This window comes from Alternaria novae-zelandiae (assembly GCF_023758075.1).
Source record: "Alternaria novae-zelandiae strain BMP 2774 chromosome Unknown scaffold_12, whole genome shotgun sequence".
In the NCBI taxonomy this organism is placed as follows: Eukaryota; Fungi; Ascomycota; class Dothideomycetes; order Pleosporales; family Pleosporaceae; genus Alternaria; species Alternaria novae-zelandiae.
The window spans coordinates 809964-825595 of record NW_026056972.1 but is presented as its reverse complement, the minus strand read 5'-3'; the positions used below and the strand labels follow the sequence as shown (position 1 = coordinate 825595).

General features: G+C 54.9%; 5 protein-coding genes across 5 annotated transcripts; 3 read left to right on the top strand and 2 right to left on the bottom strand.

Annotated features, from left to right (window-relative positions):
* Positions 1-1003: 1003 nt before the first annotated feature.
* CEL6C (1,4-beta-D-glucan cellobiohydrolase cel6c) lies at positions 1004-2343 on the top strand (the record flags this gene model as incomplete). The annotated part of the gene is made up of 4 exons (XM_049400020.1): positions 1004-1272; positions 1321-1493; positions 1543-1770; positions 1826-2343. 4 exons carry the CDS (start codon positions 1004-1006, stop codon positions 2341-2343), a joined length of 1188 nt encoding a protein of 395 aa, XP_049254331.1.
* Positions 2344-3047: 704 nt separating this feature from the next.
* Positions 3048-5181, bottom strand: J4E88_006394 (uncharacterized protein; the record flags this gene model as incomplete). The annotated part of the gene is made up of 2 exons (XM_049400019.1): positions 3048-4643; positions 4792-5181. 2 exons carry the CDS (start codon positions 5179-5181, stop codon positions 3048-3050), a joined length of 1986 nt encoding a protein of 661 aa, XP_049254330.1.
* Positions 5182-6123: 942 nt separating this feature from the next.
* On the top strand, positions 6124-8487 carry J4E88_006393 (uncharacterized protein; the record flags this gene model as incomplete). Its single annotated transcript, XM_049400018.1, has 5 exons — positions 6124-6166; positions 6229-6258; positions 6315-6464; positions 6696-7352; positions 7403-8487. 5 exons carry the CDS (start codon positions 6124-6126, stop codon positions 8485-8487), a joined length of 1965 nt encoding a protein of 654 aa, XP_049254329.1.
* A 444-nt stretch (positions 8488-8931) lies between these two features.
* Positions 8932-11176, bottom strand: J4E88_006392 (uncharacterized protein; the record flags this gene model as incomplete). Its single annotated transcript, XM_049400017.1, has 7 exons — positions 8932-8956; positions 9018-9093; positions 9148-9751; positions 9802-10370; positions 10424-10737; positions 10821-10902; positions 11044-11176. The coding sequence occupies 7 exons, from the start codon at positions 11174-11176 to the stop codon at positions 8932-8934; spliced, it is 1803 nt and encodes a 600-aa protein (XP_049254328.1).
* Positions 11177-13099: 1923 nt separating this feature from the next.
* On the top strand, positions 13100-15386 carry J4E88_006391 (uncharacterized protein; the record flags this gene model as incomplete). The annotated part of the gene is made up of 3 exons (XM_049400016.1): positions 13100-13255; positions 13312-14300; positions 14366-15386. The coding sequence occupies 3 exons, from the start codon at positions 13100-13102 to the stop codon at positions 15384-15386; spliced, it is 2166 nt and encodes a 721-aa protein (XP_049254327.1).
* Between the last annotated feature and the right edge of the window lie 246 nt (positions 15387-15632).

The following is a 15632-nucleotide window of genomic DNA, read 5'->3' as shown; positions in this document are numbered from 1 at the left end:
AAAATTAAAGAGCCTCCAAGATCGACCTTCATCAATTTCGACTGTCATGTGTACATTCGAGCCTTTCGAGAAGCTTTCTAGCCAAAGATTTCCGGGCTGCCTTCGTGTACCTGCTTACGTTTTACATCGAGCTGAGCCCAATCAACACCCAATGCAGCATTGTCGGAGAAGAGGGCTCGCGTCATTTTACTGCAAATTTGTTGATCACTTGTGCATTGCCAAAGAGTTTATGGGCACTGTGGATGCTGCGAGGAGTTCATCTGCAACAACAATCGGAAGACGGTTCTCCATGACCAGTGTCATATGACCCGATGAGCTGTCCCACAATACTAAACCCTTTCATATCTCGATGGGAAGCTTATGGGCTACGTAGATGATGTCGCAAACTGCCAATCATCGCCATCAAGAGTGAGGCTGAGGACTAAGATCGCGGGGTAGGGGACCCGAACAATAAGCACCCCCGCAACCCCAATACGTCTCATGTAAACATTCATTTATCTACCCTGTAGGCAGGGTCCAAGCGGCTGGAGACCTATCAAGACGACTTTGAGCAACGAAAAGAGAATATGACATCCGGAAATTTGGAAGATACCCAACGAGAGCATCCCACTGCATAATCCTAATGGCATTCTCACGAGGCGGTAATGCCTTTCCACAAAAGAATGCTTCATCCAAAGCTGATAGCTGGTAAAGCAACGCCGCCTCAAGAAACCCGGCTTTTGCCTCCCACTCAGCTGGTGCTATGTCAGTGGACCCCTACTATACTACCATGCCGCCATTGATAAATCTTCATCTAAGCCTCATATCTCAAGCGCTGATCGCACAGACCCAAACCAGAAGCTAACGTCCGCAGTCTCCGGGCCTGTTTCCTGATGAGACGGTACCTCAGTGCTGAGTTGGCGCCATACTAGCAGCATACGATCCAACGCCGATATAAGAGGCTCCCACTACCCTCAAGGCTTCCAGCACCAACGCAACCAAACAACTACATTCAGACGTCAACATGAAGGGTCTTTTCTCTTTCGCCGTGGCCTCGGCCATCACTGGCGCTTTCGCTCTCCCATCTCCCGTAGAGAACGGCCCCATCACTGCTCGCCAGGCTGCAGCATGTGCCACTCCCGTTACCCTGTCTGGCAACCCCTTTGCCTCCCGATCCATCTACGCCAACAAGTTCTACTCATCCGAGGTCGTTTCTGCGGCTGCTCAGATGACCGACACTGCTATGGCGGCTAAGGCTCTCAAGGTTGCTGACGTTGGAACTTTCTTGTGGATGTCAGTTAATCTGCTCGTCCTCACAAGTCTCTACTAACAGATAATCAGCGACACCCGTGAGAAGATCGCCGTCGTAGAGGATGGTATCAAAGACGTCCCCTGCAACCAGATTGCCGCACTAGTCATCTACGATCTGCCCGGTCGTGACTGTGCCGCCAAGGCCTCCAACGGTGAGCTTGCTGTTGGTGAGCTCAGCGTCTACAAGTCCGAGTACATTGACCGTAAGTGTATCAATTATGTCGATCACAGCTTTTACTAACGATACGCAAGCCATCGTTGCCATCTTCAAGAAGTACCCCAACACCGCCATCGCCCTCGTCATCGAGCCCGATTCGCTCCCCAACTTAGTCACCAACTCCGACCTCCAGACCTGCAAGGACTCCGCCTCTGGCTACCGCGACGGTGTCGCATACGCTCTGAAGCAGCTCAACCTGCCCAACATCGCCATGTACATCGATGCCGGTCACGGAGGCTGGCTCGGCTGGAACGACAACCTAAGTAAGCACCCTCCCATCCCCTCAACCCCATCCCACCACTAACAACCCCTTTCCAGAGCCCGGAGCCAAAGAACTAGCCACCGTCTACAAAGCCGCAGGCAGCCCCAAGCAAGTCCGCGGCGTGGCCACCAACGTCGCCGGCTGGAACGCCTGGGACCTCTCCCCAGGAGAGTTCTCCGGCTCCTCGGACGCGCAGTACAACAAAGCGCAAAACGAGAAGAAGTACATTGAGCTCTTCTCGCCCGAGCTCAAGTCCGCCGGCATGCCCGGCCAAGCCATTGTCGACACGGGCCGCAACGGCGTCACTGGCCTGCGCGAGGAGTGGGGCAACTGGTGCAACGTCAACGGCGCTGGATTCGGTGTTCGTCCTACGAGCAACACGGGCTCTTCGCTTGTGGACTCGTTCGTCTGGGTTAAGCCTGGTGGTGAGAGCGATGGTACGAGTGATAGCTCGGCTACTAGGTACGATTCTTTCTGCGGTAAGCCCGATGCCTACCAGCCCAGTCCTGAGGCTGGTCAGTGGAACCAGGCGTACTTTGAGATGCTGGTTAAGAACGCTAAGCCGGCTTTGTAAGGCGCTGGCTTTGGATCACGTCTCATTGGAGGAGGGCATGAGGTAGTTCGAGGACGGGGAGTGGTGCTACGTTGTATATAGATTGATCGGTCGGTGGGAAAGAAGTCGGCAGGTGGAAGTTGCGGTTCGAAAACTTCGCTTCAACTGTGTATACACAAGCGTAATGACGGACAAAGAAATAGAACTCTCGTTTGATCAAAATCCACACCGACATCTTCGTGTATTGAGGGGTAAAGTAGTAGAACACAGAGTCGCATTGATGTTGTCCAGGGCGAGAGCCGTCAACGTTGTTAATTCAACCACCATGACTACGCGCGATTTTAACTAGTAAGATGTAAATTTACCCAAAAGAGTGCGCCTAATGAATTTTCCCCCTTGCCAACCCATGTATACTTTCCAAAACTCCGCGTGCGCGCTCACAGATAAAGGTATGCTCGCTCACTCGCTCAAACCCCATTAAACGCCATGACTTCGCCGCGTGATGCATCGCAGTCCAAACAGTACTCTGTAACGCTAGAGTCAAGCCGTGAGGCTTTCCGTATAGTGTAGCGCATATCGAATCGTTCAAATCATTCATCTCCAATCCGCTCTTCGTTTCTATCGTCTTGTGAACTTGATGTGCCCTCAATGGAAGAATGCTGTCGGCTAAGGGACCGCTCCAAATCGCGTCTTAGACGCGTAATAGACTGTTCATCGGAGTCGTTCTAAGACATCCGCCTTCTTCTGAAAGGCTCTTCTTCTTCCTCTTCCTCCTTCTCTTCGTTAACTTGCAGCGTTAACCACGCGGCGACCAGAGCGCAAATACCGCCAAAGCGCAGCACCCAGGCTACACTCGTGTCACCTGAAGTACCCCTAGGCTTTTGTAGGAGCTTGAACATGATGGCACTGACAAGTGTTGCGATGACCTGCGGCGCTGCAATGGCAACGTTGTGAATACCTAACACAACACCAGCCGAATCGGCACCAGAACCGTCATCCTCTCCTTCGGCGATGAGCTGGGATTCGCGGTCGCGAGGCTTGATGATACCGCGACGGATGGCATCTCTCTTGGAGATCTCAGAGGAGATGATGGCGAACGGGGCCCAGTTGGTCACACACCAAGGAATACCGATGGCGCCGACAAGAACTGTAGCTCCCAACGTACTACGAACAAAGAAGGTGAGGACCATGAGGACGGCAAAGAGAATGTGTGAGATGAACCAGGATCGACGGAGAGTGAGCGATTTGACTTGCAACGTTTCCAACGATTTGGCGATCTTCTCCATGGTTGTGTTTGGGTTTTCCCTGCGTGCCGGACCTAGAGCAAAGTAGCCAGAGCCACCCATGGAATGTGGGGTTGTCGGTGTCATAGGCGTTGCCGGGGTTATTGGACGGTCGGGTTCTGGGGCTTGGAACGTCGGAGGAATGACGAACGGCAGGATGACAGAGGAGAAGAAGGTGGTGATAGCGAACACCAAAAGCGCTCTGGTGCCAATCCTGGTACCACTCTCCAAGATCTCGTCAATCTTGCCATCTGGCAGGTGGGGGTTCTCCTCAAAGTAGGGGTCGGCATAGATTTCGCCAACATAGGTAGTGATGTAGAAGAGAAATGGAAACCATCCAATCCAGGCAAAGAACTGCACCATGCAGACCTTCTTGATCTGGGGCGGGAGTTTCTTGACTGAGCGCGCGAGACCCCTGAAGAAGGCCATGACACCTTCCTGCTGCTCGGCCGGTGCAGTGTCAAATTGGGGATCGCGTTCCGAGCAGGTTGAGCAACTGATGCCAACAGTGATGGCCATGACAAACGAGGCGATAGCGCAGAGGACCTTGAACTGTGTGCCACCGAGCCATGGAAGGTAATCTGGCAGATTGATATAACCAGCTAGGTAACCCAAGATGTTGCCGATACCAGCCGAGCGCATCAGCCATGCATTGGCAGACTCCTGCTGATGGGTAGGGGCCACGTCGACGATATATGCTCGCACACCAGCTTGGATGACGTTGATAGCGAAATCGAGCACGTAGACGAACAAGACGGCGAAGAGCATGATGCACGTCTTGACCCCAGACGACTCTGGGTCAGCGCCGAAGAGGCCTAGGAAACCTCCGATGATTTCCCTTGCCCAGGCGAGAACCATGAGAGACACGATGGTCGCAGCAGCACCGCCGATAATGAAGGGCCTTCGCTTTCCCCAGCGCAGACGGCAGTTGTCACTCTTGAGACCGACATAGGGCTGGACAAGTACTCCGGAGAGAGGGCCGGCAATCCACACGAGAGCAAGCATCGACTTGCTCAGACCGAGCGATAGTAAGTATGGCTGCGTACAGTTAGCATAGTTCGTGGTCAAGATGGGCTGCGGTGGTCCGACGGGTCATGCATGCATGGCTCACACGACCTCAGTGCCGGATCTGCATGCAGGGTCCATGTCGTCCTCATGGAGATTTGCAGCGAGAAAAAGCACTTACCGATCCGTTGGAAGTCTCTACGGACCATCCTATTTGCAGGCCGAGGCCTCCAAAGGTGAGCAAGAACAAGAACCAACTGCTCTTTGTCTCCTCGACCTGTGATTCGCCCATCCAGTCATCGTCATCGTCGTCGGGCGACAGGCTCTCCTTAAGGAGCGGGTCGTTTTCGGAGGACATTCTTTGGGGGATGATGGTGGGCGAGTTCTCGTGGATGAATTCGACGTGGGTGTGGCCTTCAGTGTCTGGTCGTCCACCCATGAGCGAGTCGCGGCCAAAGGAAACGAGCTTTGGGCGTGGCTTTGGGCGGGCGGAAGTGTCGATTCTGGAGGGAGGAGAGGCACGAGGTGAAGACGAGCGCGAGTCGCCGCCGTTGGGCCGTGAGGACGACATGATGGGGCAGGTGGCAGTCGCAACCTGATGTGGGGAGAGTGCGTGGAGTGGCCTGCGCGGGCGACGTGGTCAGCCCTGGTGGCTTACGGCTCGCTGTCAGGGTCGGCGAGATTGTGATTGGCAGCAGCGCGGTGGGCAAGTACGAGGACGCGAGGATGCGCGGTGGAGAGATGTGGTGAGAGGCAGACTATCAACAAAAGGCGAGTGGCGCAGTGGGACTCAGGCCATGCTCCAAAGCGTATCGAGCGTGAAAGAGGCGCTAGTGGGACCGCTGGGGCTGCGGCGGCGATCGATCTCGAATCTCGACCAAAGTTCACAATCGGCGCTGCTCAAAGAGACGGCGGAGGGGCGGGCAGCAGGCAGGTCTATAACGGGCGGGGAGTCACGATCAGGTTGGAGGCGGTGTAGGTCATGTGGGTGCCAGCCGTGTGCGGTCGGCTTGGTGAAGGGTCTAGCAGGTCTTGCAGGTGATTCTGGGTAGATGTCATGCAGGCGTGCTAGCCAGTGTGCGTGCCATGACGTCGCCCCATGAGCGGTTCTGAGACCCTCGTCGATGGCGCTAGGCCCAACCAAGGCTGGTGCTCGCTGGAACGGCAGCCGAGACATGGAGACACCTGGACGCTGTGCGAAGGCAGCGACGCGTCTGCAAGAGCCTCACCAGTCGCCATATCGCCATATCGCCAGCCTCGCATCGCTATTCCACGCTGCCAGACCTTCATCCAGCGCGCCTCGCCCTGCCCGGACACGCCCGACGCCGCTCCGGCCTGAACTCCTTGCGCAACGTTGCCCTAGGCCCCGTCCCATCCAGGCAGCCCCAGTAGCAGCATCCAACGCCCAGCAGCCACCTGTAACTTCGACATATACGCCCACAACCCCCGCGCAATCCTCCTGCGATACCGCACACGCTCGCGCTGTTGATGACCGCCCGGCCTTGAGTCCACCATGGCGTCCATAATGGGCTGGTGGGCAGTCGGCCAGCTACTGAGTATGCGCCCTCGACTCCTCTAATCTGACACGCCCGGCATACATACTGACTGTTGACGGCAGAGCGCGATGCATCCGACGCAGACCCGGACGGTCAGTTCCCCGCTCCACACACACACGGCGATCCCATCTCTAATGCGCGCCAACAGACGAGCCAGAGGCGGGCCAGAAGGAGATATTCACATCGTGGGCCCTGTCCATCTTGATTATGCTTCTCATAATCGCCCTCTTCACGAGCTACATACTGCACACGCGGAAGATCCAGGCCGTCCATGAGACAGTTCTCTCTATTTTTGCTGGTACGTCGTTCCCACACCACCCTCCGCGGCTGCTTGGGCCCTTCCGCACGCTTGGCGTCCGTTGAGACAAGCTCGGCGTAGTGTGCATGGGCAAGGCCACAGATTCCGATCACTTGCAGCCCGAAGCCCATCACCCGACTTATTGTGGGGTAACCTGCAATATCCACCTGCGATGTCGCCTAGTCCATCTCGTAATCCAATCGCGCTATGATGCTCGCTAACGCCCTTCAGGCATGGTCGTTGGCCTGCTGCTGCGCCTGACAGCAGTCGCTTCCGTGCGAGATGTCGTCAGTTTCGACTACCAGATGTTCTTCAACTTGCTCCTGCCGCCCATCATCCTCTCGGCTGGCTATGAACTCCACCAAGGCAATTTCTTCCGACACATTGGAACCATTCTCACCTTTGCCTTCGCTGGCTCTTTCATATCCGCCCTAGTCCTTGGCATCATCCTGTTCCTGTGGACCAGGATACCTCTCGATGGCTTCAAGATCAACTTCGTCGAGGCCATGTCTGTTGGCGCTACCCTCTCGGCCACCGATCCCGTTACCATTCTTGCCATCTTCGATACGTACAAAGTAGAGCCCAAGCTATACACCATCATCTTTGGCGAGTCCATTCTCAACGATGCCATCGCCATCGTCGTCTTCGAGACTGCACAAAAGTACAAGGACGGTGCTGAGTCTTTGGGCTTCATGAGCCTCTTTGAAGCTGTAGGCATTTTCCTTGGCGTCTTCTTCGGAAGTCTGTTTATAGGTGTCATGGTCGGCATTGGCGTGTCTTTGATGCTCAAGTTCACCTATGTTAGGCGCTTCCCCAAGACTGAGAGCTGTCTCATCATACTCACCGCATACTTGACATACTTTCTGTCCAATGCTATCCACATGTCTGGTAAGTCTTCACCAGCTTCCGTCTTAGGCCATCTGCTAATCAGCCTGCAGGTATCGTCTCTTTGCTGTTTTGCGGTATCTGCATGAAGCATTACGCTTACCACAACATGTCGAGACGGACCCAGTTAACCACCAAGTTTGTCTTCCAGGTCACCTCCCAGATTTCAGAGAACTTCATCTTCATCTACCTAGGCTTGTCTCTCTTCACTGATGACAAGCTCGATTACAAGCCCCTCTTCATCTTGATTACCGTATTCGGCATTTGCGCCGCTCGCTGGTGCGCAGTGTTTCCTCTTTCAAGGCTCATCAACTCTGTCACAAGATATCGCCAGCGCCGCCGCGGCGACGAAGTTGCGGAAGAGATTCCTTATCCTCACCAGGTCATGATCTACTGGGCAGGTCTGCGTGGTGCTGTAGGTGTTGCGCTTGCTGCAGGTCTCACAGGTAACAACGGCGACACACTGCGAGCCACGGTTCTTGTCGTAGTCGTTCTGACTGTCATCATCTTCGGCGGTACCACTGCACGCATGCTAGAAATTTTGGGTATTCGCACTGGCGTAGTCGAAGAGATTGACAGCGATGATGAGTTCGACATTGAGGTCGTTAATGGCGGCACCTACACACGCAAACAGGGTCAAGCTTATGGCAACACTCCACGTCCCGGCCAAAATGGCTTCTCACTCAACAATGTCAACGGACCCGACGCTACCTACTCTAGCGGATCAGTTAGTCGAAGTAGTCCACCCACACGACCAAACGGCGCTATGCGACGCAACTCGAGCCATCCACGTGCTAGAGACGGCGCAGACCAAAGTCTCCTCAGCCCAGCTGATAGCGGCTCTGCTGATGAAGATGACATCGACCTTGACCTTCCTCCCAGCGCACGCCGCTCGCCGAACCGCGGCCCGTCGCCATTAATGGGCGACCCATCCCCGTACCCGACATCAGGCATAAGACCGGTCGGCTCTGCGGCCGAGGGCTCGAGTAGGGTTGCGACTGCCACAGGTGCAGTGAAGCAGCTCTTCAACGAGATCAGCCACGATCCTGCAAACGCCTTTAAGCAGATCGATGACGGCTTCCTCAAACCACATCTGCTCCTGGACCAGGGCAAAGGTCCGGGGCCTGGTAATGTTTGATTGTATGAGTAGACGGATGGGAAACAAGCATTCGTGGCGTTTGAGTCATCTTTGGGATTAGGAGCTAGCGACTTTGATCGCCTGGCGCATAGCGTAGCATGACTTGTTGAGTCATGATGGAGCGCTGTCACCGCTACTTTGGTTCTCAGAGTCGAACCGTATTTCATGTAGACTGAAATTATAACACACATCACGGTGCATGGAGAGCGAGTTCGAAATCGAATACCAACGATATTCACTATAGTAAAGGAAGATTGGGAATCAAAAATACCTCATAACGTCCTGATTTCTCCAAACCGAACACGAGAATAATAAAACAACACAATTGTCTCCAGAGCCCTTTGCCGATTTTACCCACCACCCACTTGCCTTCTCTATGGATCAATGATGAAATCAAGTGAATGGCGTTATGTTTTCATCCTTGATTAAGAGACCACGACCTTCCTAAGGTCCAGGATACCTGTCAAACCTAATGCAAGTCAGCATTCTGAGCTTTTGGATAGGGAAATGTGAGTGGACAAGTGACTTACCTCCAGATACGCGCACGCATATCGCCACTACCGGTAGCGAAGACGCCTCCTGTGGGGCTGGGAGCTACGGAAATAACTGGAAAAAAGCAACGTTAGTAACACGATAGACGCGAAGATAGATCAAGCTTACCGGAGTTCTTGTGTCCCTGCAACATGAGCTGCGCGACACCAGTGTGAGGGTCCCAGAACTGGACACCGCGGTCCTTGGAACCACTCAGTACCCAGTCACCGTGTGGGGTAAGGGCAACGCTGAGCACAAAGTCCTTGTGGCCTTCGAAAGTGCGGATGCACTTGCCGGTTGGTTGGTGGCCGCCTGGGACGAAGCGGTTGTTGGTGGATAGCTCCCACATCTTGATCGTCTTGTCGAGACTGCCACTGACGAGCCTGTTGCCCGAAGGAGCAAAAGCCACACTGTAGACACTATCCTTGTGGCCGTGCTCGCCTTCGAGACGGACGACAAGCTGGCCGGTCTGAATATCCCACACGCGGACGCTCTTGTCGAGGGATCCGGCGGCAACGTAGAGGTTGTCTGGGGAGATGGCCACGGTAGTGACACCGTCCTCAATGGAGAAGTTGGACACTTGCATGTTGGACTCGAGGTCCCAGAGACGGACACTGCGATCGCCACTACCAGATGCAATGATCTTGCCGTTCCTGGCAAAGTCCAGGGAGTAAATGTCCTGCTCGTGTCCAGTGAACTGGTGCTTGATGGTGCGGGTAGCAATGTCCCAGACCTGGCTCAATGTTAGTCATGATTGATAGAGCGAGTCAGGATCAAACTTACCCTAATGACCTTGTCCTCAGCACCGGTTGCGAGGTACTGGCCGCTGGGACTGAAGCAGACGCTTCGGATGTACAAATCGCCGTCCTCGGGCAGGCTTCCATCCTGAAGATGCGCGACAGGGTTTCCAGTCTCGACATCGAAAATCTGGGCTGAACGGTTGCAACCTGTCGCAACCCACCTTCCATCCAAGCTGAAGCGTACGCAGCAGACCACACTTTGATGGGGTAGGTTGTGGATCAGGTCAACATCAAGCACACGTCTTGAACGAGGGTTGAAGACAGCGAACCAATCGCTGCCCTCCTTCTTCAGGTTCTCTGGCAACTGCTCAATGTCTAGATCAGCCAAGACGTTGCTCTGGCTGAGAGGAATGTGGTTGGGCGCCATCAACGCACTCGGCTGCTGATGGTGGGGAGGAGGAGTCGGTCGCGGGACTTGAGGCGATCCGGGGTAGGGTGCAGGGTTGTTCTGCTGAGGAGTGGCGGGATTGGGTGGGCCGTTGGGGGGACCGCGGGCAGGACCTGGACGCTTAGCACCAGGTGAGGCAGTGGGCTGTGGAGGCTGACCATAACCTGCGATGTGTTAGCCGAGACGATGGCAGAAGGATGAAGTCTTTGACGCGTACCATTGACAGATGGACCCTGCTGGTAGCCACCGAAGTGCTGTGGCGGACCAGGAGCAGGGTTCAGTCCTGGGGGGCCTTGGGGTCCTCCCAGCTGTGGCGGCATGCCATGGCCCTGGGGCGGCTCCTGTGGAGGAGGCGCCAGTCCCGGACCACCTTGGGCAGCACTGCCTGCCATTATGCCGCCGAACAGGTTACTAGGCCCGTGGCCGATCTGAGGCGGCTGAGGCTGCGAGGGGCCGTGGTGCTGCGAGTTCTGGCTGGGGCCGCCGCGAGCCTCGAGTTCGCGCTCCAGCTGGGCGATGCGCTCCTCGTATCTAGCACGGGGGTCAGCATCCAAAGCGCAGCCTGAGGGAAGCTGGGGGCCGTGGTGTGTGGACGACGTGCGCGAGGTGCTTACTTTGCTTTCATCTGGTTGTGTGACTGCTCGAGCGAGTAGACCTTGCCGCGGATCAACTCAATCTCTTGGATGTGACGCGTGACTGCAAAGACTAGTTAGCAGCTGTGAGCTCCATGCGACAAAAGACAGTCGAGGCCATGCGCAGAAAGTTTGCTCGCCCGGTCCTTGGATACCGCACGGCAACTGCTTCCCTTCGCGGCTGGATAGCATGTGCAAGACTCACTTTGGCCTTCGGCATCGACACTGCGCTGGGATTCGGCTTCGAACTCGGTCTTGATGTTGTCGAGCAGCTCGTTGAGGCGCTGGGCTGGGCCCGTCTGGGGAGGCATGACCGCCCGGGGAGGGTAGTGGTTCATGCTGGCGGCGGGGTCGCGCGTCCGGGAGAGGGTGCGAAGATGGGGTGGCCGTCTGCTTCGCGTTGTGCGCTATTGAGACGCGAGCAACAGGGCGCGGTATGCGACGACGTCGGGTGGGAGCCTGGCGGTCGCAAGGCTGTGGGCGCACAGCTGGCACGAGCTATCTGGGCTGGTACACGTCTACGGGGCCGGCCCTCTGGTGGGCGCGACGGGTGTCGGATGGATAAACGGTGGATGGGGGCAGATAGGGATGCAAACGGGTGAGATGGTGTCGTGGCTGTGAGATCGCTGAGGTTTGAGCGCAAGATGGGTGGGTCGCCGTGGTTGGTGCTTTTGCTTGGCTTGCACGGAGGAAGAGGCGTTTCAAATCCGGCAGGCGGGAAACATGGCCATCTGGAGCGCTTGCGCCGACATGGCACCAGTTCCGCTACGACTCGCTGTGCCCAAGACGTCGACCTCGGTATGTGCATCCATGATACTCTCTTTTCCACCCCCAAACTTGCATGCCTCCGCCCAAGACTCTCGCCAGCATCCCTTCTCCCATCCGCGTCGCTCGCTCCGCTCCACCCCATCCAGCCGGACCCTTGTGCTTGCTCGCGCTAGTGCTGCCGTTCCCGCCGCGCTACACTGCATTGAGCCAAGCTGCATATCGCACGTGTTTGTCCTCTTTCGGCCGCGATCGCTTTTCTTTCCCACCTTACAAGGCTTACATCAGCACTCACATTCGTACACTCAGGCGGCCTTGTCCACACAATGACTTGCCACCCCCACGATACTTTCTTCTTCGTTCAGCAATAGCGGGACTATCAGGCCTAGTTCACCTAGCGGCTGCGCTTGAGTAATTGAACTACACGGAAAAAGTGTTGCATGCGCATATGGGCTAGTGATCGTGGCATGAGCATCACGATGTGTTCTAGCCAGTTATGCATCTATTTCATTGCAAGTGTCCTCGGAAGATCGACTCTGCATACATCGTTCGGTGTTTTTGTGGCTTCCAGAGTCATGCAACTTGTTAGAGCCCGAGACTAGTTTTCGTCTTCAATGTTGCATTCCTCCTTCTGCCCGCAGCACCACTTGTTCACACTGAACAACGTCGTCCCCCATTTCTGGCTTACGAGCAGCGCTGGTTTCACATATAATCACGATGGTTACACGACTACACGACGCGTTTGGCGGCTGAATTACACCCATGGCACGGGGCCACTCGACCACCCCCGCGCTGCCGGTGGTACCATGTCTGATTCGCCCCAGACAGCCACAGAAAACTCGTTCATGTCAAACGACGCACTCATCCACTGCATCGAGAACAACACGGCAGATCCAGCATCACGGTCCTCCTCGTCGTTGTGGCCATTGTGTCATGGCTACCCGACGAGACCGTAGCTGCTAGCCCTTCCATTCGTAGTTACGACGCGTGGGAAGTCCCTAGCGCTGTCGCGTAAGCCATCTCGTGCGGAATGCTCACCTCACCAGATCTCGTCCCGCAACCAGGACTATCGTCGTATCACGCCATTCTCCCGTGCATTTCCCTTTGCCTGCTGGCTGCCACGCCTAACACACCTTGTGATCTTCCGCCTTCCTAGTCACCGCTTCCAACAGCCAACGCCATGCGTTCCTTCAATGCGCGCCTGTCACTCACTGGCCGCCATCAATCGCCACTTATACCCGGTGTGATGTTCATGATGCGCTTAGCATGCACGCAATCGCCATGAATGCTTCAATGGCTGTGGCAATCACCGCCTACTGCATTGTGAAGCCCCCATGCTCGCCATATAAGCTGCCTACCTGCTTCTTTCCAATACAAATCGACATTCCTCCTCCTCATACATTACTATTGATTGCTATTTGCTATCAATTAACTAATCACTACCTCAACTATCATCTACCGTTCTGTTCAGACGCCCCCCGACATTAGTGTTCATCATGTCGCTACAGGGTGATGAGATTGCCGAGCAGCGGCCCACTTACCGACGTCTAGCGACTGCCGAGCGACGTCAGATCAGCATCAGGGCGTTCAAGTCCTCGGATTCACTCTACAAACTCAAGGAACAGAAGGGTACTCTTGAGGCTGCTGTCGAGGTCAGTACTACCATTCTTCAATTGCAAACCTTTTGATTAACATGTGGACATGGCAGCCCCTTTACGCAGGCCTTGCTGTCGCTCAGTCTGACGATGGCGACTTTCGCTACTGCATTGCTTTGCATGATGGAACCTATACCATTAACTGTGAGAGCAAATCTCTGGGGCTATCCGGAGACGCAGGCGAGGGCAACTCATCGAACGAATCATCGCGAGTTGGATCAGGAGTCTCCACACCCATGTCTGTAGGGGATGTTTCCGAAGCTCTGTCAAAAGCCTTCATCGGCTTTCTCAACGACTACCGAGAGGAGAACCTTTCCAAGCCCATGGGTGCTACTCTGACCACGCAACTGGCTACTTTGAGTCCCCACCTGGCCGTACGCCTATGGACTGAACTAGACATTATACCATTCATCTTTCCGGTTGACGCCAAAGAGAAGGAAGAGCCATCGATACCCCTAGATCAAGAAGCCGAACGCATGGCGAGAAAGACAGTGAAGCAATTCAACGTCAAGGGTGAGTTACCCGTTCAGATGGGTCATCGTCGTCAGGTTTTGGTTGATCTCGACAACCACGTGCACATCGCCGAGCGCGAAAGCTACGATTCTACTGTCAGGATGGACACTACAGGAGCTGCAACGATGCATTACGCAAATTCGCTCAAGAAGAGAAGGACCAAGATTGCCTTCTTCAACAGCACAGCACAAGGCGGGGGTGTTGCTCTCATGAGGCACGCTCTGATGAGATATCTGGCTCTTCTCGGTGTCGACTGCAAATGGTACGTTCCATACGGAAAGACCGACATCTTCAGGATCACCAAAGACAACCATAATATTCTTCAGGGTGTCGCCACAGCGGGCGAGCGTTTGACCGAGGAAAAAAAGGCCGATCTTGATGACTGGGTGATTGAAGAGGCTGACAAGTGTCGCTGGGTCGAGCACGGCGGCCCGCTGTCATCCCGCGAGAAGGGTGGTGCCGATGTGATCATTGTCGATGATCCTCAGATGCCGAGCCTTGTCAAGATAGCGAAGGAGCGAGACTCCAGGTGTGTACTCCCGAATTGCTTAGAAACTCATCCAAGATGCTTTTTATACTAACTCTATCCTCTAGTCGCCCAGTAATTTTCCGCAGCCACATCCAGGTCCGAGCTGACCTAGCTGACGAAGCAGGTACCGCCACCTCCGAAGTATGGAACTGGATCTGGAACCACGTCAAAGATTGTGATGTCTTCGTCAGCCATCCCGTGCGAGCATTCGTGCCCGAGGTTGTAACCCCAGAGAAAGTCGGCTACCTGCCTGCCACTACTGACTGGCTAGATGGTCTGAACAAGCACATGCACCCCTGGGACGAGCAGTATTACATCCACGAGCTGAAGGTCCAGTGCTTTTCAGCTGGTATGCGTCAGCTCGCTCACCCGGATCGCAAATACATCGTCCAAATCGCTCGCTTCGACCCAGCGAAGGGCATCCCAGACGTACTCGCATCATACGCACTCTTGCGCAAGGTGTACATGAAAGACACGCCCCTTGTAGACATCCCTCAGCTCGTAATAGCTGGCCATGGTGCCGTCGACGATCCAGATGCTACACGGATCTTCAAGGAAACCGAGACCGCTCTCAACGGGGAGTTCAACGAGTTCAAGGACGACGTCATCATCATGCGTATCGGACCATCCGACCAGATGCTCAACGCACTCATGTCCTGCGCTCATGTCGCTCTCCAGCTCTCCACCCGCGAAGGCTTTGAGGTCAAGGTCAGCGAAGCGCTCCACAAGGGCACGCCTATCATCGCTACTCTCGCTGGCGGTATCCCTCTGCAGGTTCAGGATGGAAAGTCCGGCTTCTTGGTCAAGCCTGGTGATCATGACGCTGTTGCCAAGCACTTGTATGATCTCTTCACCGATTCGGAACTTCATTCGACTATGTCGGAGTATGCGAGTAAGCATGTTAGTGATGAGGTCAGCACGGTGGGCAATGCGCTGGCTTGGCTGTATCTGGCCGATGAGCTATCCAAGGGGGAGCATGTCGCACCTGACGGCCGATGGATCAACGATATGGCGAGGGAGAAGGCGGGTATTCCGTATCAGAAGGATGAGGATATCTTGGTGCGCGATGTGAGCTTGACGAACTGAGTGTGGATGTCTTTGAGAGGTACTATAGATGGGCGATGAGCATGAGAGACATGTTATGTAATACTCTCGTCAGAAGCTGCAATTATCAGTCTTAATTCACGGTTGACAGTGCCAGATTAATTTCATAGGTAAACAAGCACTGCACAGAGCGACCGATAGCTATGTGTGCTCGTGTCAGAGTAGAGATATCACCTTCAGTAATGCTTTTGTCATTGAAACTCAATCACAGTTCATATTACTTTTGTG